Source organism: Lutra lutra, chromosome 8 (genome assembly GCF_902655055.1).
Source record: "Lutra lutra chromosome 8, mLutLut1.2, whole genome shotgun sequence".
Lineage (NCBI taxonomy): Eukaryota > Metazoa > Chordata > Mammalia > Carnivora > Mustelidae > Lutra > Lutra lutra.
The window spans coordinates 74,659,971-74,682,893 of record NC_062285.1 but is presented as its reverse complement, the minus strand read 5'-3'; the positions used below and the strand labels follow the sequence as shown (position 1 = coordinate 74,682,893).

Here is a 22,923-nt window from a genome sequence, read left to right as displayed (position 1 = left end):
GGAATTGCTGGATCATATGGTATTTCTATTTTTAATTTGCCTGGGAGTCTCCATACTGTTTTCCAGAGAGACTGCACCAATTTAATTGCCTACCAACAGTGCACAAGGGTATATTTCTGGGATGTTAAAGGAGCTATTTGGGGGAGGGAAAACTATCTGGTAACAAACTCAAATAGTACCAAAGGCATGTAAAGGTAAGGAAGCTTCCTTTCACTCTCATTCTGATCCACAGTTCCACCGTTTGCCTCCTTCCAAACAATTCCTGTGACCGCCTTTTCTTATATCCTTCTAGATGCCCATATTCTTACCTCTACCTGCATACACGTGTCTGTACATTAATTGTTAGCCTCTTTTTTTCAAAACTGGCAATAATTCTTTGCTCAGGTTCCCAGACTCAAAGATTTTTACACACACACAGTTTAAAGAAAAGAATTAAATATGAAAATTTATGCACGTAACTCCCAGTTAACATTAGAATATGATTAGTACAGTTGGGATTAGAAAGTGACTAGTACAATTGAAACCTTTTGTATATCTTTCTCTGTTGATTTCCCTTCCCTCCCTAGAATCAATTAACCATGTTGTGCTATGTAGTTCTTTCTTTATTCTCTCCTCCTTTTACCTCCTGCCCCCAAATACAGGGTTGTCTTATTATGGATGGGCAATTGGCATGTTTCTAACTTTTGGCTCTTATAAATAAAGCTGCTGGGCACATCCTTGTATGTGTCTTATAATTGACCTATGTACTTGTATCTCTTTGGTATTTACTTAGGAGTTAAATTGAATAGAAGGATATATGTGTTTTGCTTTACTAGATACTGCAAAACAGAGTTCCAGATTGTTTTTACCAGTTTATTCTCCCACCAACAATGTATGAAAATTCTATTTGCTTCATATCCTTGCTGACACCGGTAGTATCGTGTTAATTTTATCCACTCCGATATATGAGTCTTACCTTCTTGTAGTTTTTAATTTTTATTTCTCTGAGGGCAAATTATGTTGAGTACCTTTTCATATGTTTATTGTGTATTGAAAATCCTTTTAGGAAATATCTTTGCCAGTCCTTTGCCATTAAAAAAATTCATTTGTCTTTTCAATTTTTTTAGAGTCTTTGTATATGCTAGGTGTAAATTCTTTGTCAGAGATACATTTCACAAGTAGTAACTTTCCATTCTGTGACACATCCTTTGTCAGATCAATGTATTGCAAAGACTGTTCTAGTCTGTGGCTTGTTTTTTCGGCTAGTCTTGCTTTTTCACTCTCTTACTGGCATCTTTTAGAAAACAGCAGTACTGGGTCACCTGGGTGGCTCAGTCAGTTAAGCGTCTGACCCTTAGTTTCAGCTCAGGTCATGACATCAGGGTCGTGGGATTGAACCCCACATCGGGTTCTGTGCTTGGCACAGAGTCTCTTTGAGGTTCTGTCTCTGCCCCTCCCCCACTGTATAAAATAAATCTTTTTTAAAAAATGTTTCTTTGTAATGTAATTAAATTTATTTTTTTCTGTATATTTTGTGGCTTCTGTGTGTTTTAAAGAAATTCTTCCTTACTCCATGGTCATACATCTGTTTTAGAGTTGTGCTTTTCCATTTAGATGAAATCCATTTGGAAATGAACTTTGTATGAGGGAGCCAATTTTATTTTTCTCCATATGGATACCACGTTATTCTGTTACTGTTTATTGAGTGGTCTATCCTTTCTTCCCTGATAGACAGTGCCAGATGTTCAATATTAAGTCTCCATAGAAGAAGACTATTTTTGGCTCCCCAGCTGTACCTTATCTCTCTCTCTCTGTATGTATGTATATATATATATATATATATATATATATATATATATATATATATTTGTGTTTTTGTCTGTCTCTTTTTTATTTAAATGGCAGCCATACTATGAACAATTTTGTTTGTATTATTGTTTTTGCATTTACAATTTGTCTTAGAGATTCTTCCACATCAGTACGTACAGATTTATCTCTGTTTTACCCATTTTCTTAGCTGTAAGGTATTCCTTCATACATATGTATCTTTTAATTGAATACAGGATGCCATAAATTATAAGTTACCCATTATTTTATGCACTGAAATGGAAAAAACATGGCTAAACTATGATGTAGTACTCTGCTGACAATCCTGACTCACTCATGAATTAATCATACCAGCCTTTTATTATTATTTTTTTAATGTGTGTTTTCAGAGGACATCTGCAATTCTTCCTGCCATCATTTGCACCGCTTGGCTTGTGATAGGCATTTTTATTTTTGCATGTAGCTTAATAACAGAAACTAACACAGCTTTATCTTCATATGGATTTCTTCCTCCCAGAGGTTCCATGAGAAGACTGGATGTTGCTTTGCAGGAAAATATTCAGTTGCATTTTTTCAGTGTTACTACAAATGTTTGTTTGACTGATATCAAATATATATCCAGCTCTTGTCTTTGCACTTTCTGTTCAGTGATTTCTCTTTTCAATGCCAAGTCATATTGTAACTTTTTAAAGACATTTTAAATGGCAAACTCAGCATGTATGGCTTCACCAATGCCCATAAGCCATTGGAATTACCATCAGTATGAATAGCTAATTCCAAGTCTGGTAATGCCAGCTTTCCCATGAGTGCTACTTAGCCAATAGCAATTGTAAAATGCTGAGTCTGGATTTCAGACATGTTAAATGTGAGAAAAAATTGATATCTTAGAATCAATGAAATATGGTAGCATAATTTATGCAAAGAGTGTCCTGTTCATCACCCATTATGTTGATAGAACAAACATAAGAAGTATTAGTAAATTGAATAAAATGAGACCGCTAAATTTGGGAATCTTAAAAATGCAGGCTTTCTACAAGGAATTTATGTTGTAGACAAATCCCCTAGTTCACATGAAGACATATATTCAAGGATATTTATTGCAACTCCCAAATTTTCTGACAGATTGGATGTGAATGTGAAAGGAGAAAGGTCAAGTTTTCCTTTAGGCCAGAGCAACTGAATAGTGACAATTTGTTGGGATGCGGAAGAGTGAGGGAAAAGGTTTTTCTTCTGTATTTGTTGGAGCGATGATGGGTAGACTCTAGAGTTCAGTTTCGGGCATGGTAACTTAAGCTTGAGTTATCAAGTAAGTGGGCAGATCTACAAGTCTGAAATTTGGGGGAGAGTTTGGGATTTAAGTAATACCTTCTTAGTGTTTAACATATAATGCCTTTAGAGTCAAGGGAATATGTGAAGTTATTAAGAGAAGAAATCTAGATACTAGTGAAAAGAAGGTGAGGACTAAGCCCTGCAGCATTAAGAAGAAGGGGAGATAAAAAGGAATCAGCTAAGAAGTCTGAGAAGTAACAGCCTGTAAAGTGGAAAGAAAAACAAGAAGTCTTGGTATACCAGAAGCCAAGTAAGGCACATGGAAGTAATGATCAGTTGTGGTAGATCCTGTCCACAGGACCAGAGACATGAGGCCCAAGAATTGACTATTGGATTTGGCAACATGAAGGTCCTTGGCGAGATGGTTGTCCTGGAGTGGGACATGTGGTAAAGGGAATGTGTTTGTTTGTGATGGGAGCTACTACTACATATTTCTAAGCTGATGGAATGATCCAGAGGAAAGAGAAAATTGATTGTTAAAAAACTAAAAAGATTTCCCAGGCTCTACTTCTTCATGGTTCTACTTCTGAGGGTGACGGTTCAGCCAGGCAGTGATGTGTGACTAGATGAAGGGGACAGAAGTAGAGCACATCCGTTTCTCTGCTCCACTGCATCACACAATGTCCCACAGGATTTCTGCATACTTGCCATTATAACCTCTTCTCTCCCCTTTCTCTTTTGAATCTATAACATTCTGACTTTTGACTACCCCCCCCCACCCCCATCAACTCCCATTGAAATATGCTTGTCAAGATCACCAAGGACCTTCACATTGCCACAGCCAGTAGTCAGTTCTTGGGACTCCCTTGAGGGTACTGTTCAGCTCACTCAGGATCTCACTTGGTCGGCTGGGTTGAGACTTGCCTATTTGGGGAGCATCTTCATTGCCAATGTCAACTCCCTGTATTGGTCTGAGTGTCTCTCTGTTCCAGGCGCATTGTGTCCTTGGCCCAGTCAACTGAACCAAATTAGATGGAATCACAAAGTCAAAGTCTGAGTGCTGAGGCTAGGTAGTGAGGAGATCCTGGTTTTGAGGCCATTTTTGATACAAGAAAAATGCTCCTGTAGCATTTTCCTGTCCTTTAAAGAAAGGGGTCAGCAAACTTTTCCTATGAAGTCAGGTAGATACTCATGTTTGCCTTTGTGGTACAGAACCTCAGTAGACAACCCATAAATGCATGAATGCATGTATTCCAATAAGACTAAAAAACAGGAAGCGGGCTAAAGTTTGCTGACCCCTGATCTAGTCATTTCAGAAAGGGAAATGAAGCATGGTGTTTCTAAGAGTGACTCATTCTGGCTCTTCCTGGGTACTTCCCTATCAAGTTTTCTTGACCACTTGTTTAATAATCCATGCTAAAATTTCTGTTTAGGGTTGATTTCAGATATGCCAAGCTGTATATATATACCGGATGCTGGTATAATAATCCTGTCTTTTCCCCAAGTGCTCATTCGCCACAATTCCAACACCGAGTGTTGAGTGTAGTTTCCGTGGTCCCATCTACAGTCCTCCTAATGTCGCCTTCAGGCTTTGCGTTTTGGTAAATACTGAATTTATCTACCACTATTACTGTTAGAAATGAGTAGGTATAAAAACAAAAATAATTGCTGTTTGTTGGATGGTTGAAAAAGAGGAGGCTCTGGGTGCTTTCCACAGTTTATCTAATTTACCCCTTATATTGATGCTGTGAGCAGGTCATTATGACTGCGTTTATATAACCTTAGACAGGTAGTTGTTCTTTTTTCCTTATCCTAAGTTTTCTTTTAACTATGTGCTTTCTAAATTTTAAGGTCATTCTTATTTAAAAACTACAGAAGAGTGCTATCCTTTCTTTTTGTCAATGTTGAATATATACTGTCTTTTATAGCAAGCCTCAGAATATTCTGGACTTTAGCCTCCCTCATGGTATTCTTTGAATATCCACATATGAATTTGGTTAGTTTAGGAAATAAGGCAGGGGACAAAGGAACATTTTCTCTGTGGTATCAATGCAACATAGGAGGTTTAGTATCTTTTTTTTTTTTTAATCAAAATAATTCAGATTTGGCAAATAAGTTATCTAGGTTGTTTTCACAGCTCCTCTCTGTAAACAACTTCTTATGATGTAGTAAACCTGGTATAACAAGGCACAGTATTCTGTGTAGGGGACGGAGATGGCCTTGCAAATCACTGATTGTGCAGATTAACAAGAGGTAGAGAATTACAGAAACATTTGTAAGCAAGTGTGATGGACATTTTATCTAAATGCACAGAAGTGCAGGGTGCTGTGATCGCATGTAACACAAGTACCTGACTTTGTAAAGAGGGCTCATTTTCTGAAATAACATTTAAGTTGAGATTGGAGGGTTTATATTACTTAGGAAGGAGACTGGAAGTCTTAGTGGACTGCCGTGACAGAATACCATGGAGTGAATGTCTTAAACAGTAGAATTTATTTTCTTACAGTTCTGGAGGCTGGAAGGCTAAGATCAAACTGCCATCAGGGTTAGTTTCTGGTAACGGTCTCCCCATCGAGGTCTACCTCGCTATGTCCTCACAGAGCCTTCTGTGTGTGGGGGGGGAGTGGGTTGGGGATCGAGTGGAGAACTCATGCTCTAATGTCTCTTCCACTTCTTAGAAGGACACCAGCCTTGTTGAATTAGGACCTCACCATTTTGACTTTGTTTGACTTTAATGACCTCCTTAAAAGCTTTAGCTCCAAAAGTAGTCACATTGGGGGTTGGGGCTTAAAATTAGAGGTAGACACATTTCAGTCCATAACAGGGAGAAGGAGAGTGGTCCAGGGAGAGTAGTTCAGGAAGACATTGTAGAGGCAGGAAAGTGAGGGGGTTTGAGCATGAGGTACGTAGAGTGTGAGGGCCGTGCTGAAGGCTGAGATAGAAACAAGAGATGCCTTGACTTGAACTCTTTCCAGAGTAAGAAATCTTGGGTACTTCTTGTTTTAAACTTTGATATTACAAAAAGAGGTCTGGATTAAGAGTAGAAGATCTAGAGCTTAATAATTGAGACCTTGGGCAATTTGTTTGGAGCCTCAGTTTCTTCAACATAAAAATAGAAATTAAAACCCTTAACTTCCTGGCTTATTGGATTAGATGAGGCAATAACTGAAATGTCTTAGAAACCAAAAGCTATACAATTATTGAGGATTTTTTAATCATTCACCAAACCAACTAATTTTTCCTACAAAAACTACATGAATTTATTATCCCTCTGTTTTGTAACTCACACACTGAAGGCCTTGCCTGGACCCCTAGTCCTCTCCATATCTCTTTTGGTGCCTCTAAGCCCAATATTCTTCACTGTTTTCCCCTCTAAAACAAATTAGGCTCTTTTTAGAATTTAAAAAAAAAAAAAGTCATGCCACTGTTTTTGAAAAATGTTCTTGTTATTCCCAATTATCTTATTTTTTTCTGTCCTGTGTTCGTCTTAAACAGACAAATGCTTAAACAGAATTATTCTCAAGCCTCCACACAGCTGCTGTGCTTCTCAGCCCCTGGGACACTTTCTGCCATCGTTCAGATAACCTCTGAAATTCTGCCTTTTTATATACTAATTTTCTGACTGACTCAGAAGTGGTGATTTTCCCTGGAATTGGTCACTTTATTTTCCATCACACCCAAGGGTCTTGTTATTTTGTGCAGAATATATATGTACTTAATACTTTTGTATATGTGTTTGTGAGGTATAATATAAAGATGAGTATTTTTTCATACACATCAGAATTTCAACTTAAGTCAATGTGGTCCCTTGAGAAGTGACATACTTCGCATCCATGAGATTTTATATTCCTTATTTCCCATGGCTTTTATTTTTTTTTTAAGCCCTCAATTCCTTATATATTGAAATAATATGGAAATTAGAAAAAAGAATAAAAAATGTTCATAAGGAAATGAGACTTATTGAAACAGTTTCACAGCTTATCAGATGTTCTTATTTTCTCTTTATTTATGTGGCTTTTGCTTTATTCAAACGGAAGCCCGACCAGGTCATTATAGATGTATGTTTCTTTAGCATCTAATGAATATTATAGAAGAAATTGCTGTTAATTGTAGTGGTAGCACAGAATTTAAATTGCTTTCCAGAATAGAAGGGAGAATTAAGACAAAACAGATAATGGTTCCTGAGGCTAGAAACAGATAGTCCCCAAGCTCCCTTCCTAATGCAGTTATCTATTTATTTTCAGTCTTAAAACAGTGTGGCCATTTGCAGTAAAGTCACAGAGTTCTTTTCATGAGAAGACGATCAATATAAGTAATCATTTAAGGATGAAGGTGGCCAAGCTGTGATCAACACTAGTACTTGAAGTACTTGTAAAAAAAAAAAAAAAAACCAAAAAACCATGAGTTGGCTTTGCTTAAATTTCAGAAAATAAAATGTTAGTACACATAAACACATTATCTCTCAGCATTGAAAACTTCTCATCTATAATTTACCTCCTTGCTAAGAATAAAAGTGTTATTTAAAGGTTTATTGATTTTTTTTTCCAGAAAGAGATTTCATGCCTAAGATTATTCCATTTTTCCATCTGTGCTCTCTATACCACCACCTAGTGGAGGAAATGCAAGTTTACTGTCAATTAAAGTCAGGAAGAAAATGAATAAGATGAAATTTATCCCACATTTCAATGATGATGAGGTATTGCTTCTAGTATAACGCAGGTTGTGAAAAATACATGAGTTAAGAGTGATAAAATTTCAGACATTTGTGTGGTTTCTAATAAAATGCTTATCAGTTTATCCACAAGCAAGCTATTTTATTTAGAAACTTAGAGGATAGATAAATTACTGAGGTTTTGTGCTGCAGATTGGATTTCCAAGTTGTGTTGGGAAGTTTCTCTTTATTACTCAATAGGAGGGTCCAAAACCTTTTCTTTTTAAGTATTAAGCTTCAAAGGTCCTCTGACATGAATGTATCATTGTAATTTACTTAACTGATAGGTGCATGAAAGTGTGGAGAGAAGTTAGTCAATTTTTATCAAAGCTGGGAAGAAAGACAGGTATGTATTATTATTTTGAAGTTTTGGGGGACAAATGAAGCTTTAAGGCTCTTCCCTCATTACTGGTAGGGGAATCCTGTTCAGTCCCAACTAAGAACAAATCCAAGCAAGTGAAAAACCAAAGCCCATTGTTGCTTGCTGACTCTGGCCATCCAAGCCTTTCTCGGTCTCATGTTCACATGGAATCATCTTCCCACTTTTTCTTTTTTTTTTAAGATTTCATTCATCCATTTGACAGACAGAGATCACAAGTAGGCAGAGAGAGAGGAAGGGAAGCAGGCTCCCTGCCCAGCAGAGAGCCCAATGCGGGGCTCAATCCCAGGACCGGGGGATCATGACCTGAGCCGAAGGCAGAGGCTTTAACCCACTGAGCCACCCAGGTGCCCCTCATCTTCCCACTTTCTGAAGGTTACATGCCTTTCGGAGGACATCAGTGTGCACATATACAAATACATTTTTTATGCCCATGAATATTTTACTTACCCAAGTTTTGATGATCTGGGCATAAGTAGTGAGTGGGGGCCTTGGGAGGGAGACAGAATAAAATTCAGAAACAAAAAATACCTCCAGACCCACTTTAGTCAGTTCATCAAGCAAACAAAATGGTCACACACGGTCAGCTGGAGTTGAGTCCCTTCTTAATTCTTACCATGACAGACTCTTAACCACCATCTAGGCAGACACCACTCTGCTGAAGAACGGACGTAGCATTTTTTTAATCCTGAGACTGTCAGTGTAATAGTCCTGGGCTCGTTTTCTTATTCCCAATGGTCTTGAATCACATAGAATAGAACAGCAGCCTCTTTTGCCTTTATAATACATAACCTCAAAGCTTTCAGTCTTTCCATTTTCCTCCTTAGTAAACAACTGAATAATTATTTATAATTGTTTGTGCTGGAGACAACATAGTTTTGCGTGGTTGGCTTATGCTTTCCCAGTGTTTGTGGGGAAAGACCATGTTCTATCTTTGTCATTCATGACTCATGTTCCTCAGTCCTTCATCCTCTGGCTTTTTGGGGAATCTCGATCTCATCTAAAATCTTCGCCTGCTGTGAAGCTCCACTCTTGCCGTCTCCTGTCTGTGACCATGGGGTATAGTAATGGCACACTCACCTATATCCACCACCTGTCCCCCCCACCCGCCCCGGCATGTCTTGAAGCTGTTAGTAATCTGTGAACACAGAAGGGGAAGTTAGAAAAGCAAATATTGCATTTCCTCTCTAGAGACAAAAATCATGTCTGGGTTCTTCCCTTTTTCAATTCCCAGTCAATGCAAGGTGTTATAAAGCTGGTTGTCAAAAACATATTTCTCCTCTCAAGGCCCTCCTCACAAAAAGTTGTGATAAATTTCTTTTTCCCCTAAAACTGTAACTCAGAAGGCAAAGCAAAATGGATCCTTCCTCAGCACTCCGGCCTTTGTGGTTTGTTCTTAAAGGACCATCTGGCTTTGTGTAACTCAACTTGAGAAGTAACAGCCCCCGTGCTTAGACAGCCCCTCTGGTAGAGAGTTACAGATCTGTTCTAGACTTTAAGACTGGTGTCTCCATTTACATTAACAGTTGTGTGTACTTTTACTCCATTACAGCCTTCTCTTGGAGTCAAGAAGCCTACCAAAGCCCTGCTCTTTGTAATCTTGAGCCCAGTGGGGCCTTATTTTTCAAGTGGAACCTTTAAGCCGGTGTCCCTTTGGGCCAATCCGAAGTACGTGAGAGCCTGGAAAGGTGGGACTGGGGACTGCAAGATGGGAGGGTAAGTGAATCTGTTTCTGATGAAAGTTAAGAGTCCCTCACAACCATTCAATTATCACCATCTCAAATCAGTCCAAGTACATATGTTAATATTCAAATTGAAATGCCCTTTTTCTGTTTTGTGTTTATTCTTCAGTGTTAAATTGTGCTAGTTCAGGGACACCTGGGTGGCTCAGTTGGTTAAGCATCTGCCTTTGCCTCGGGTCATGATCTCAGGGTCCTGGGATCGAGCCCCATGTCTGGTTCCCCACTCAGCGGAAAGTCGGCTTCTCCCTCTCCCTCTACTGCTCCCCCTGCTTGTGCTCTCTCTCTCTCTCTCTCAAATAAAATCTTTTAAAAAAAATTGCGCTCATTCAAAGGATCACCTGTGACCCTTTATAACGGAGAACCACCAAGTGTTATACAGCTGCAAGAACTAAGATAAGTAAATTGGGAATAACACGAATGCTTTGAATTCACTGCCCCTGGAGGCTGGTGTTCTAGCTGCCGGCAGACAGGTGGCCTGAGAGAGCATCTGCTGCTGGGGCCAAGGCTCTCCGCCGGCTCCAAGGAGTCCTGTCTGGGGAAGGTGCCCGCTTTACTCAAGTGCTGTCTTCATTGCCACAGATTGTAGCCGTACCTGCTGCCAGCTGGCTGAGGGACAACCCTGCTTTGGCTCTGTCAGGCCAGTCTCATTGGCCATATGTAGCTGGCTGGAAATAAAAGAGCATTTGAAAAGTGTTAGACAATTTCAGGGGTGGACTTGGCTGTGAGCAGAGAATGCCCCTCTGGGTGAGCCTGAATAGCCAGATTCACCCGGGGGCTCTTCCTTTGTGTACATTGAGGCAGCGGTAGGCCTGGGAGGTGACGCTGTGGTGACTTCCGGGCTTAGGGAAAACATGCAGACTCAGGGAGACCTGGGAGTGTCTGGCGATGTATGGCTAGGATGTGAGAGAGATGTTGACAGCTGGGTTTGAACCCTCTGTTGTCCCTCTGTATTTTTTTTTTTCCTTTTCTACCAAAAAGAAAAAAAAAAAAAGGTTAGAAAATTCTGGGTCCTGTCCTCCCTGCATTTTTAGCAGCTGCATTCTCTCAGTAGCTAGAGAAATCCTAACGAAGTCCATTAAACCAAGAAGTCCTTTTTTTCCTTTTAGCATGGAGCACTCCTCCCTCATGGTGGGCTATGTTAGTCAGGTTGAAACAACTTCTTTTGGGTGTTTTCTTGATGTCTTTTTCACCTGTTCAGACTTCTTCACACAGCATAGGCACCCCTGACACCACATGTATCACTTTGTGAGAACGTCCCCTAGAGTTCACCTTATAGTAAATCCGTCTTTGATGAAGAGGTCCTAATGAGCTCCTTTTTCCTCTTTGAATCTTGCTTTCTAGCTCCCCCTACCTGCCCAGGATAAAGGTAACATGGGAATGTTGAGAATTACAGGGAAATTTAGTTTTAGTGTTGGGGACAGTTTGTAACTTTTTATAAAGATGATATAATGCAGTATGAACAGAATGCATGATCACTAGAGGCCAATTAAAAACTGTCCTTCTCTGTACAGCACGAAGAGTGAGCCCTACTGTTACTACGGGCTTCAGTGAATATTAGCGAATCAGTATTGGCTCATCAGTCCTGACGAGTGTATACAAATGTGAGAGGTTAACAGGGGAAACTGAAGTGGGAGAGAATACACAGGGGAACTCTTTTTGCTCACTTTCTCTGTAAACCTAAAACTGCTATAAAAAATAAAGTCTCTTATAAAAAAAAATTAATACTTGGACTCATTAGGCTCAGGTGGGCCATGATCAGTGGAAGTTGGCATGAAACCTCTTAGAGAAGAGAATATTGCGTCTTATAAATAAAGCAGGAATGACAAGTGAGAAGGCAGTGACCCAAAGTGGGGGGTCTTTTAACCAAAGACTTGCAAGGGAAACACAGGATTCTTCATTTAGTATCAACCTATTTAGTTGGCAAAGACATTTGGCAGCCCCCTTAGATTTTATTATTGCTTCTTTTTCTAAACCAATTAATTCAACAATTATCTTCCAAGTTTTTTAGCACCTCTGTAGTTAGTTGACATTTATTAAATAGCTATTGGTTTTCCTCAGCTTGAGAAAATTTCTGCCTTCCCAGTTAACCTAAGGAAGAGAAGGATTTTTTATTTTTTTTAAAGATTTTATTTATCTGACAGAGAGAGAGAGACAGTAAGAGAGAGAACACAAGCAGGGGGAGTAGGAGAGGGAGAAGCCAAGCAGGGAGTCCGATGGCGGGACTCGATCCCAGGACCCTGGGATCATGACCCGAGCCGAAGGCAGACACTTAACGATTGAACGACCCAGGCGCCCTGGATTTTCCTTTTATTCTAAAATTATTCCACTTATTTGAAGCCATCAGAGATAATGTTATTCTTTTATATCTAAATATGCATAAATGAGAGAAGTAATACAATGGCACGCAGCTGAAGGAAAGCTCTAGCACCATGGTTCTCACCTTGGTTACAGATTAAAATCAGCTTTACCAACTACTCCTCTCTGGGTTCCATGGTTAGAGCCTAAGTAAGCATCGGATTTTTTTTTTTTTAATTTTACTTAAATTCAAGTTAATTAACATATAGTGTATTACTGGTTTCAGGGGTAGAATTCAGTGATTCATCAGTTGCATATAACACCCTGTGCTCATTTTGTCAAGTGCCCTCCTTAACATCCATCACCCAATTACCACATATCCCCCCCACACCTCCCCTCCAGCAACCCTCAGTTTGTTCTCTATAGTTAAGCCTCTCTTAGGGTTCGTTTTCCTCTCCAAAATCTTGTTTTATTTTTCCTTCCCTTCCCCTATGTTCATCAGCTTTGTTTCTTAAATTCCACATAAGACTGAAATCATATGGTATTAGTCTTTCTCTGACTGACTTATTTCACTTAGTGTAATACCTTCTAGTTCCACCCATGTCATTGTAAATAGCAAGATTTTGTTCTTTTTGATGGCTGTGTAATATTCCTGTGTGTGATTGAGGATCTTCTTTATCCTCAATCAGTGGATATCTAGGCTCTTTCCATAATTTGGCTATTGTGGATATTGCTGCTGTAAACACTTGTGTGCATGTGCCCCTTCAAATCACTATTTTTGTATTCTTTGGATAAATACCTAGTAGTGTAATTGCTGGATTATAGGGTAGTTCTATGAGCATTGGAATTTTTTTTTTTTTTTAAAGATTTTATTCATTTATTTGACAGAGAGAGATCACAAGCAGGCAGAGAGGCAGTCAGAGAGAGAGGAGGAAGCAGGCTCCCTGCCGAGCAGAGAGCCCGATGCGGGGCTCGATCCCAGGACCCCGAGATCATGACCTGAGCCGAAGGCAGCGGCTTAACCCACTGAGCCACCCAGGCGCCCGAGCATCGGAATTTTTTAATGTGAAAACAAAGTTGAGAAACACTGAGTTAGAAAAAGGTCTTTCATCATTGGAGCATCTTTATTCCTGATTTCTTAGTTTCCTTGTTAATATGGAAAGAATTGGCCCTGCCCCCACTCTATCTTAATTAATTAGCTAATTAATTAATTTTTACTCTTATTCTGTACTTGAATACAAGCTTTGAAGTCAGTTAGATCTGGCTTAAAAACCTTACAGTCTTGAGCTATTACTTAACTGGTTTCAGCCTCCTTGTTTCTTCATTTATAAAGTTAGGACAGTAATACCTGGCTTACCTGTGAGGCTGAAGCAGGGCACTATGAAGTGCCTAGGACCATATGGTTGGCTTGTAGAAAGCTGCCAATAAGTGTGGTGCTATAACCTGGCAGTGAACAGCATAGGCTTGGCACTCAGAGATATCTGAGAATCCTACGCTTGTATCTGTGTGATCCTATATTACTAAGTACCCTCTTCCTATAAGTCCTCCAAAGTATAATAAAGTCTAGTGTTGTTTTAAGATGTTTCATTGAAATAATGGACTTAAGTACTCAGTACCCTGCCTGGCAAGTACTAAGTATCCTCTTAGCAGACAATAGTTGATATTATGAGGCTTGCTTGCTTTCTCATTTCATCTCCTGGACCCTGCCTTAGGAGCAGTCTCTTGGATTTCACACAATAGAATTTACTCTTTTGGACAGATGTATTTAATCTATCTTCTCCCAGATTTTTATTCTGGGAGAAGATAGATTATGTACAGTTAAAATTTTTCTATATAGACAGTTGTCCAAATTTTTCATTTTTCTCTTTCTCCCAAGGACATGTGTTTCTTTCTTTTTTTTTTTTTTTAAAGAATTTATTTATTTATTTGACAGAGATCACAAGTAGGCAGAGAGAGAGGAAGGGAAGCAGGCTCCCCACTGAGCAGAGAGCCCAATGCGATGCTCGATCCCAGGATCCTGGGATCATGACCTGAGCCAAAGGCAGAGGCTTTAACCAACTGAGCCACCCAGGTGCCCCAGGACATGTGTTTCTTTCTGAATATTGGTGGCATGTGGGAGGGAATCCAAATATATTATCAAAATATTAATGACCCTGTGGATATTAATAATCCAGTTTACACCTGAGAGAGATTTTGAGGAAGAACTCGGTTAAGGAAAAATACCATCTATAGAATATAGTAATCAATCAACCAAATAAGCACCAAACAAATAAAAACCCTTTTTCTTTCAGTGTATAGAAATGGTTGAGGTCCTTAATTCTCTTTCTTGCCCAAGTAGCTTCATGATGCTAAGGAACCATGGTTTTAATTCAGCTAACATTCTCAAAAGTGTGCATGTGTGTTTTTTTTAGAAACTTCTTGAAAAGGCTAGTTACTCGTGCTATGAAAATTCTCATTTTAACAAAGAACATTTTTTTTTAAGATTTTACTTATTTATTTGACAGAGATCACAAGTAGGCAGAGAGGCAAGCAGAGAGAGAGGAAGGGAAGCAGGCCTCCAGCTGAGCAGAGAGTCCGAAGCGGGGCTCGATCCCAGGACCCCAGGATCATGACCTGAGCTGAAGGCAGAGGCTTTAACCACTGAGCCACCCAGGCACCCAACGAAGAACATTTTATGAGAGAAATCATTAAAGTCTCAGTGGCTGTGTCTATGAACTAGGCAAAAGTCAATTGAAATAGAGGAGTGTTTTGTTTTGTTTTGTTTTTTAAGATTTTATTTATTTATTTGGCAGACAGAGATCACAAGTAGGCAGAGAGGCAGGCAGAGAAAGAGGGAAGCAGGCTTCCCACTGAGCAGGGAGCCCGATGTGGGGCTGGATCCCAGGACACTGGGATCATGACCTGAGCCGAAGGCAGAGGCTTTAACCCACTGAGCCACCCAGGTGCCCCGAGGAGTTATTATTTTTTTTAAAGATTTATTTATTTGTTTGTTTATTTGAGAGAAAGAAAGAGAACATGGAGTGGGGTGAGGAGGTAGACAGTAAGAGGGAGAAGCAGACTCTCTGCTGAGATCTGGGCCTCCAAGATCATGACCGGAGCCAAAGGCAGTCACTTAACCAACTGAGCCACCCAGGTGCCCTAGATGAGTTATTTTTTTGGAAAAACTTGATTTTATTAGGCTGTAAGAGGCTCACATGAGCTGTTTCTTAGCTTTTATTGTTATTGCTTCATTTTTTCCAAATAGCCCATGCAGTGTATAAAGTATTCTTATTTGCCAGATGATTCCATTAAGGCAAAAATATGAACTGACTCACTTAAGTGCACACGTAGCCAAACAGTAGAAGTTCAAGAGCTGTACTGAAGTCCACTGGCCCCAAACCCATGCTCTTTCTAGTGGACTCCTGCTGAAGTCTCATTTATCCTCCATTATTGAAAAGTATTCATAATTTTAACTCTACTGTTGCTTATTTACCATTAATTCTGAATCTGGGTGGTCCAGCTTTTTATGGTCATCAAACAAAACCTCCTATATAAAGAATTGTATCCTCTCTAGATTGGCTGATAATTTTCATTTTATTATCTGCATTTTGAAAGTCTCTTATTTTTTTTTTGAGATTTATTTATTTTGGGGTGCCTGGGTGGCTCGGTGGGTTAAAGCCTCTGCCTTCGGCTCAGGTCATGATCCCAGGGTCCTGGGATCAAGCCCTGCATCGGGCTCTCTGCTTGATGGGGCGCCTGCTTCCCTTTCTCTCTCTCTGCCTGCCTCTGCCCACTTGTGATCTCTGTCAAATAAATAAAATTAAAAAAAAAAAAAGATTTATTTATTTTAGCAAGACAGAGAGTGAGCACGAACAGTGGGAGAGGTGAAGGGGGAGAGAATCCCAAGCAGACTCTGCACTAGGTTTGGAGCCCCTTGTGGGGCTTGATCCCGTGACCCTGAGATTACGAGATAACGACCTGCGCTAAAATCAAGAGTCAGATGCTCAACTGACTGGGTCAACTAGGTGCCCCATTTTGAAACTCTTTTAATGAATCTTACCTGACCTTGATGTGAATAAATTCATGACCCATGTAGCCATATAATGTAAGGCCTATTTCCCATAGTTTCTCTAGAATGTTTTAGTTATTAGTCAATATTCTTGGAGTTGCAAGTCAGAAAACCAACTCAGGGGGTGCCTGGCTCGCTCAGTCAGTGAAACGTGTGACTCTTGATCTTGGGCTTGTGGGTTCAAGCCTCACAGTGGGTGTAGAGATTACTTAAAAATTAAAAATTAAAGAAACAGACTCAAACCATCTTAAGCAGGAAATGAATTGAGGGGCTCATGTATGTAGGATGGCAGCGGTGGACCCACTAGGGGCTCAGATCATTGTTGCCAAGTCTCTTTTGCCCTTGTGTATGTCCTGCTCACCCGCTATCCTTCTACCCAGTCTGTTTCTCTCTCTCGCCCTTCCCTTCTGGTTCTCTCTCCCTCCATCTCTTGTGGTAGCTTCTGCCTGTACATTAGCCTCGGGCTCTCCTATTTCAGATGCCTTCTCCTGTGAAGGGTAGTGATCGTGAATACAATAGATGCCAGGCTTATGTCAGAGCAAACAGGCTGCCATTACCCCCAAAGGGTAAAATAACATCTTTCAGTTTCCCTACATTAAAATGAATGAGTGAATCACTCAAAGAAGGGCTTCTATGAGCAGCTACATGCCCACCCTTTAATTCAGTTGTGTAGGGCAAGGTATAATGACTTCCATTCAACCCAAGCAGAATGACTTGGCTCCAAAGGAGGGCCCAAAGAGAATATAGTGGGATGAAAATGGCAGACAGCCACAGTGAATGGGGCTCTAGTGCTTAACTGATACTTTTAATTAGACATTTTGATCCCAACCAAATGTAAAAGAGGCACTTTAAAAGGCCTAGGTGGGTATTTTGTGGACACTGACATTAATGCTTTGTAGTAGTTATTGTAGTATTTTGTTTCCACGTGCTTGGGGTGGGCGCCATAATCCAACGGTGGGTTTAGGTTTCCTTTCCAAGCCCTCAAACTTGTTTGCTAATATCCTGTGAAAACCGAGGAAAGTAAATTATACAACCAGGGGCTTAGGAAGGCAAGCAAACATCATATTTATTTGAGGACTCTTATGTTTTATCTAAAACATTCATCCGCATGTTGTAATATACTCCTTAATTTAGTCTGTCTGATGAGTTTCCTTTAATGTTATGCAGTTAACTAGAGAATATACATGCACACACATATAAAGGGCATGGTGCACTGACTACATCCATATACAAATTAAAGATCTGAGGATTTTAGTAGGGAAGACAGCATAAGAAGGGTGGTATATTCACAGTCAATATGTTTTCTCTTTCTGAAAAGGAATTACGGCTCATCCCTTTTTGCCCAATGTGAAGCCGCGGATCACGGCTGTCAGCAGGTTCTGTGGCTCTATGGAGAAGATAATCAGATAACTGAAGTTGGAACTATGAATCTTTTTCTTTACTGGATAAATGAAGATGGAGGTAATTCACTCTGATTTCAGCTCTTTGCAATTTGTCAATCATTTTAAATGAGGCTGGAGAAAAAAGAACGAGGACCTTAGAATAAGGAATAAGTAGCATGAGCCAAAAGGCTAAGAACTACTGTGCTTTTGTTGTTCAAGTAGAAATGAGTGTAAATTCACAGAACTGAGAAAAGTTTTGTTTTGGGGTTTGGGCTCTAGATGTGCTTATTATGGAGATGTCATCTTAAGGAATTTAAATCTCCGTGATTTGAAGATGTGTTGCCTTATTCTCGCTGCTGTCTTCTTACCCATTTTCCTATCCAAAATCCCTTGCATCAGTCTCAGATCAGTTCAGTGGCCATTCATCATATGCTATAGGCTGAAAATGCTGTAGTTATAAGCATAGTCTGCTGATTCTACTGATAGGACATTTAGTGTATTTTCTTGCTAAAAGTCATGTAACGGTTGTTGCCCTTTCTGCATTATTTTGATAATATATCATAAATCTTCCAGGTTTACTCTGGAGCTCAATTTGATTAAAACACACTATTTTTAAGGGCATATTGGTCCATTTTGGGAATTGTACTTAGATCCTGGTTCATTCAAGACTTAATATGTGCTACTATAAAAATCTGTATTTCTTCATTGCCTTAAATATCCTGAATGCTCAGTATCTTTCTTTTCTATTTTTTCGGTTAGTTGGCAGAGACCATAGGGGTTTAGCAAAATGTTGACAATGTCTATGGTATTGGATGAAATGACCAATAATGGGGGACAATACATATATATACATTTGTTTCCATTAGAATTTTAATAGTCTTAAAAGTTTAAAAACATCTTTTTAGGCTTGTTTAAGTTCTTAGGCTGTTCATTTCACAGTAGTAAGTATAGAGACTAGAGATAAAAGTTTCCAAATACTTGTAAAGTCTGAGTATTCATTTCAATTAAAATTTTAAGTGAACTTTTTCTTTTAAAGTAGCTACAGTAACTTCTATTGCTCTTTTGGGTTTTGGCTACTTATAGAGGAAAATGGTGATTCAGATGTGGCTGACTTCAGAGCTATGCACTAATTTGAGCATTAGTTGCAGAGACTAATAAGATGAGCCTTATATTCCAGTCAGTTGTAGAATAAACAGGTGTGGTGAGTACACCTTGTCCTTGGGTTGGCCGTTGGTAATCCTTGGCATTTGAAAAGCCAGATGCAGATCATGCTGATTCTTCCATTTCTGTTCTTTGTACTTGGCACTGTTTAGAAACAAAATTTATACTGGAATATTTGTGATTTCTAAATTTGGGTCATTGCAAATGACATATATCGAAAGCTATGCTTGAAAGATGACAGCCAGTGTTACACTCTGGATTTAGGAGAAAATATATTGATTCAACTCCTTTCTATCTGCCCACTCCTACCTCCAAACCTCCTTTCCCCAAAAAAACCACACAACCCTAAAAAAAAAAAAGCAATTATATCATACAGAAGTGGTAACATCATTATTTATGGATGGGAGATGTCAGGATTTAAGTTCAGTCTGAATCAGAACTACACGATTTAAAACAGAAACACCAGAAACTTGTCCTGGTGAAAAATTACCCGTTATCCAAACAACAATCATGAACCATTTCCACCATGACTTTTATTTTTTTTTTAAAGATTTTTTTATTCATTTCATTTGACAGAGATCACAAGTAGGCAGAGAGGCAGGCAGAGAGAGAGAGGAGGAAGCAGGCTCCCTGCCGAGCAGAGAGCCCAATGCGGGGCTCAATCCCAGGACCCTGGGATCATGACCTGAGCCGAAAGCAGAGGCTTTAACCCACTGAGCCACCCAGGCGCCCCTCCACCATGACTTTTAAAGGTCAGAATAGACATGAGTGAATTTGCCTTTTGGCTCTTAGAAAATATATCAGACCTTAGGAATTAACTGTTATGGTTGCCTGAGATGGCTTTAGTTTTAATGCTTTTTCAACGTGTGGGTGTTCACCTAACAGAGCAAATAAAATTTGAAATAAGGAGAAAAGAAGTACAATAAATGTTTGGACAATACCATGAGAGAAGTCAGTAGAATGTCAGGAATAACCTTTGGGCTAAAAACAAAAGAAGACACTAAAGGAACTCTATAGTACCTTTGATTTATACCATGCGACTTTTGGAAAATTCAAAGAATAATGGGTTGAAAATCAACAAAATAATATTGATTTTCACAAACTTTACCCCTCGGAGGTCTGAGTAGAGCCCTTTCAGTAAAAACCTGCCATCTTTCTATGAGCACACTCACTGCCCCTTTTGGACAAGACGGCTGCCCCAGAAAGGTATACCAAGTAAATAATCTGTCCTCAGAGCACAGTGCTGTGAACTGTAGCTATCCGTGGTACTGGGCCTGTAACTCATGTGATTTTGATTCTAGTAACAGTGACCCTGCGAGCAAGATCACATAGCACTGATTCTCTGCCTCACTGTGTTGCTGAGTAATTTACCAAACATGCTTACTATTCACAGCTGAAACAAACCATCTTACCTTGCCCTGGTCTCTGGAGCTACCCTGAAAATAAGACCCAGTTGTGTGGCTGAGTTAAGAGTTAGTTGGGAGAATGATCATGGCAGTGAATGTTTGATGTTGCTCGGTCTGCATGGGCCCCATGAGCCTTCTCAGACATCAGGTATTTGTAGACTTTGTGGAGCCCTCCTCCCTCAGGTGTGTGCATGGCTTGCTCCCTGCTCTCCAGTCTTTGCCCACATATCCCTTTCTCAGTAAGGCTTTCCTCAAGCATCTTAATAAATGGCAGGTTCCCTCCCCTATCACTCCTGGCATTTCCCTTTGCCTTCCCTCTTTTCTTTCCTTTTTTTTTTTTTTCTCCATAGTCTCCTATATATTTAACATAATACTTGTTTGCCTCTACCTATTAGAAAGTAAACAGGAAGTATATCCGTTCTGTTCACTGCTATACGCACGGTGCACAGATAAGACAACTGCAGAGGGTAGACCCTCAATATATTATTTGTTGAATAAATAATCCTTGTGCTGACAGTGTTTGGGCACTACAAACCCTATACAAACTATAATTTTAAAAATAATGAATTTTTTATTAGAAATTGACTTTGGGATGTCACAGATGACATCTGCCGTTACTGCTTCTAAATTCCTCATCTCCTACCAATTATTTCTTTGTCAAAAACAAGTTGTATTTGTAGGCTCTGTTTTCCTCATGTTGGGCAATCTGGAGCCAGTTCTGGCTCTTGTAAGCATGTTTGTGGTTGCAGAGGAAAATGAATATTTCTCACCCAAATGTTGTCATGTCATCATCTCTGTCTGGCAACCAGAGAAACAGATGTTCTGTGCCTTGACCTTAGGCTAGTGGTTGCAGTTTTGGGTGTTAAGTATATTTCACAGAACTGCACTTGCCCATCCAAGGCCTCTGTTTTTATTTAACTTTATGTAGTCTTAGAGCTCAGCAAGCTTTAGGAAAGGTCCAGTTCGGAGGCGCTGGAAGTGTGTTTGGCTCTCGGTGTGGGGTCTGCGCGCACGTGCACACACACACACACACACACACACACACAGATCCCCACATTTATGTGTCCAGCTAGCTAGCTATCGCAACACACAGGTTTATTTTGAGATCAACACTTCTAAACATGACAAAAAGTAGCCCTAAGACCATTGCCAAGAACAAATTTTCTCCTTTCCAGAAAGTGGTTTTCAGCAGATGATTTTTAGAAACAAACTTCCAAAAAATCATACTGCTGTCTCCTAGGAAAAAAGGGTTATTCATTCATTCATTTATTTATTTTTTAATGCGGAAACACTTATTACATACCACACTGGGCCAGGCACAGCACCAAGTTCGGGGGACACAGGCATGAATGTAGGGTTTTGGTCTTTCAGACAGCTTGTTTGTTGGGGACGTCTGGGGGAACCACAGGGGAGTAGGGAAGCCCCGACCACAGGATACTAAAAGAAAAGACAGTGGCCCCAGTGTTGGGACACATAAGCTCTGATCCTGACTGTCCCCCGGTGTCACCAATCTTGCAAGTCATTTATGTTTAGAGAGCCTCTGTCTTTTTCTGGAAAGTAAGGATTGCATGAGATGATTTCTGAAGTCCTTTTTAGCTACTTAAACTGGCTTGGGGGAGCTTACGGATACCACTGTGATTTCTCCAGTTCTTGCTACCTGGCAATCGTTTCAAGCATACGCTGTTTATTGCTCTGCAAGTAAGTGATAAGCAGCACATCTGTTACAAGGTTCAACATCTTTATAGAGTGATGATTTAAGGCTTAAATTTCCCCCCTAGATTAGACTCCTGGGTGCCAGATGTGGGGAGGAGAAGGGGAAGTTGAGTACCAGACTTTTCCTGTAAGGAGAGCTTGTGCGGTTGTCGGATCCCGCTGATTCTCGTAGACAGATCATCATACCGGCCCCCGTGTTGGTTAGTAATGCATGTGATCCTTCTCACAGTACAACAGTGTCTCAGCCTTGGCACTCCATGAATCACCCTTGGACTTATGTTTTGATCTTTTGGATTTCTTGTTTTCCTCTCTCTTTTTCTTTGTTAGCCACATCCATGCTTGAGCCTACCCTGAGCGTATTAACATTTGAGTCATAGAGGTGTGAAGTCAGTATCTCTCCCTCTTTGATGTGGATAGTCCTCCAGGTTTGAAAATCATTATAGATAGGGATATCTCTAAAGGGCAGTGTAGAAACGGTGACCAACCTGAAGAGGCATACGTACTTCCTGTCCTCCACAGGAGTCTCAGATGGTTTGGTAATGATCAGTGTTCCTGTATCCGATCTAGCTGCACGATCCTAATCACTAACCAGCGTTAATCCACGGAGGTAAATTTTGACTTCAGAAGGTTCCTCTTACTGTTTGGTAGTGGAACATCTTCTCAGTTTTTACTAGGCAAGGATACATTGAAGATGATTTGATGAGTGGCTTTACTTCCTTTTTCTTCCTCCTCCTCTTTTTTTTTTTTTTTTTTTTTTTTTAAATAAAGATTTACCTGGAGGGGCGCCTGGGTGGCTCAGTGGCTTAAGCCTCTGCCTTCAGCCGGGGTCATGATCTCAGGGTCCTGGGATCGAGTCCCGCATCGGGCCCTCTGCTCAGCAGGGAGCCTGCTTCCCCCTCTCTCTCTGCCTGCCTCCCTGCCTACTTGTGATCTCTCTCTCTCTCTCTCTCTCTCAAATAAATAAATTTAAAAAAAAAATTAAAAAAAAAAAAGATTTACCTGGAGTGTGAA

The 22,923-nt window shown here is 40.0% G+C and overlaps 1 protein-coding gene across 3 annotated transcripts in view; it reads left to right on the top strand.

Annotated features, from left to right (window-relative positions):
• Window positions 1-22,923, top strand: part of BCAT1 (branched chain amino acid transaminase 1) — a 110,647-nt gene that overhangs the window by 68,092 nt on the left and 19,632 nt on the right. For all 3 annotated transcript variants that reach the window (XM_047740001.1, XM_047739999.1, XM_047740000.1), the window contains 2 exons: window positions 9,718-9,881; window positions 17,569-17,711. In XM_047740001.1, the coding sequence (XP_047595957.1) occupies window positions 9,718-9,881; window positions 17,569-17,711 (307 nt within the window). The remainder of the gene's footprint in view (window positions 1-9,717; window positions 9,882-17,568; window positions 17,712-22,923) is intronic.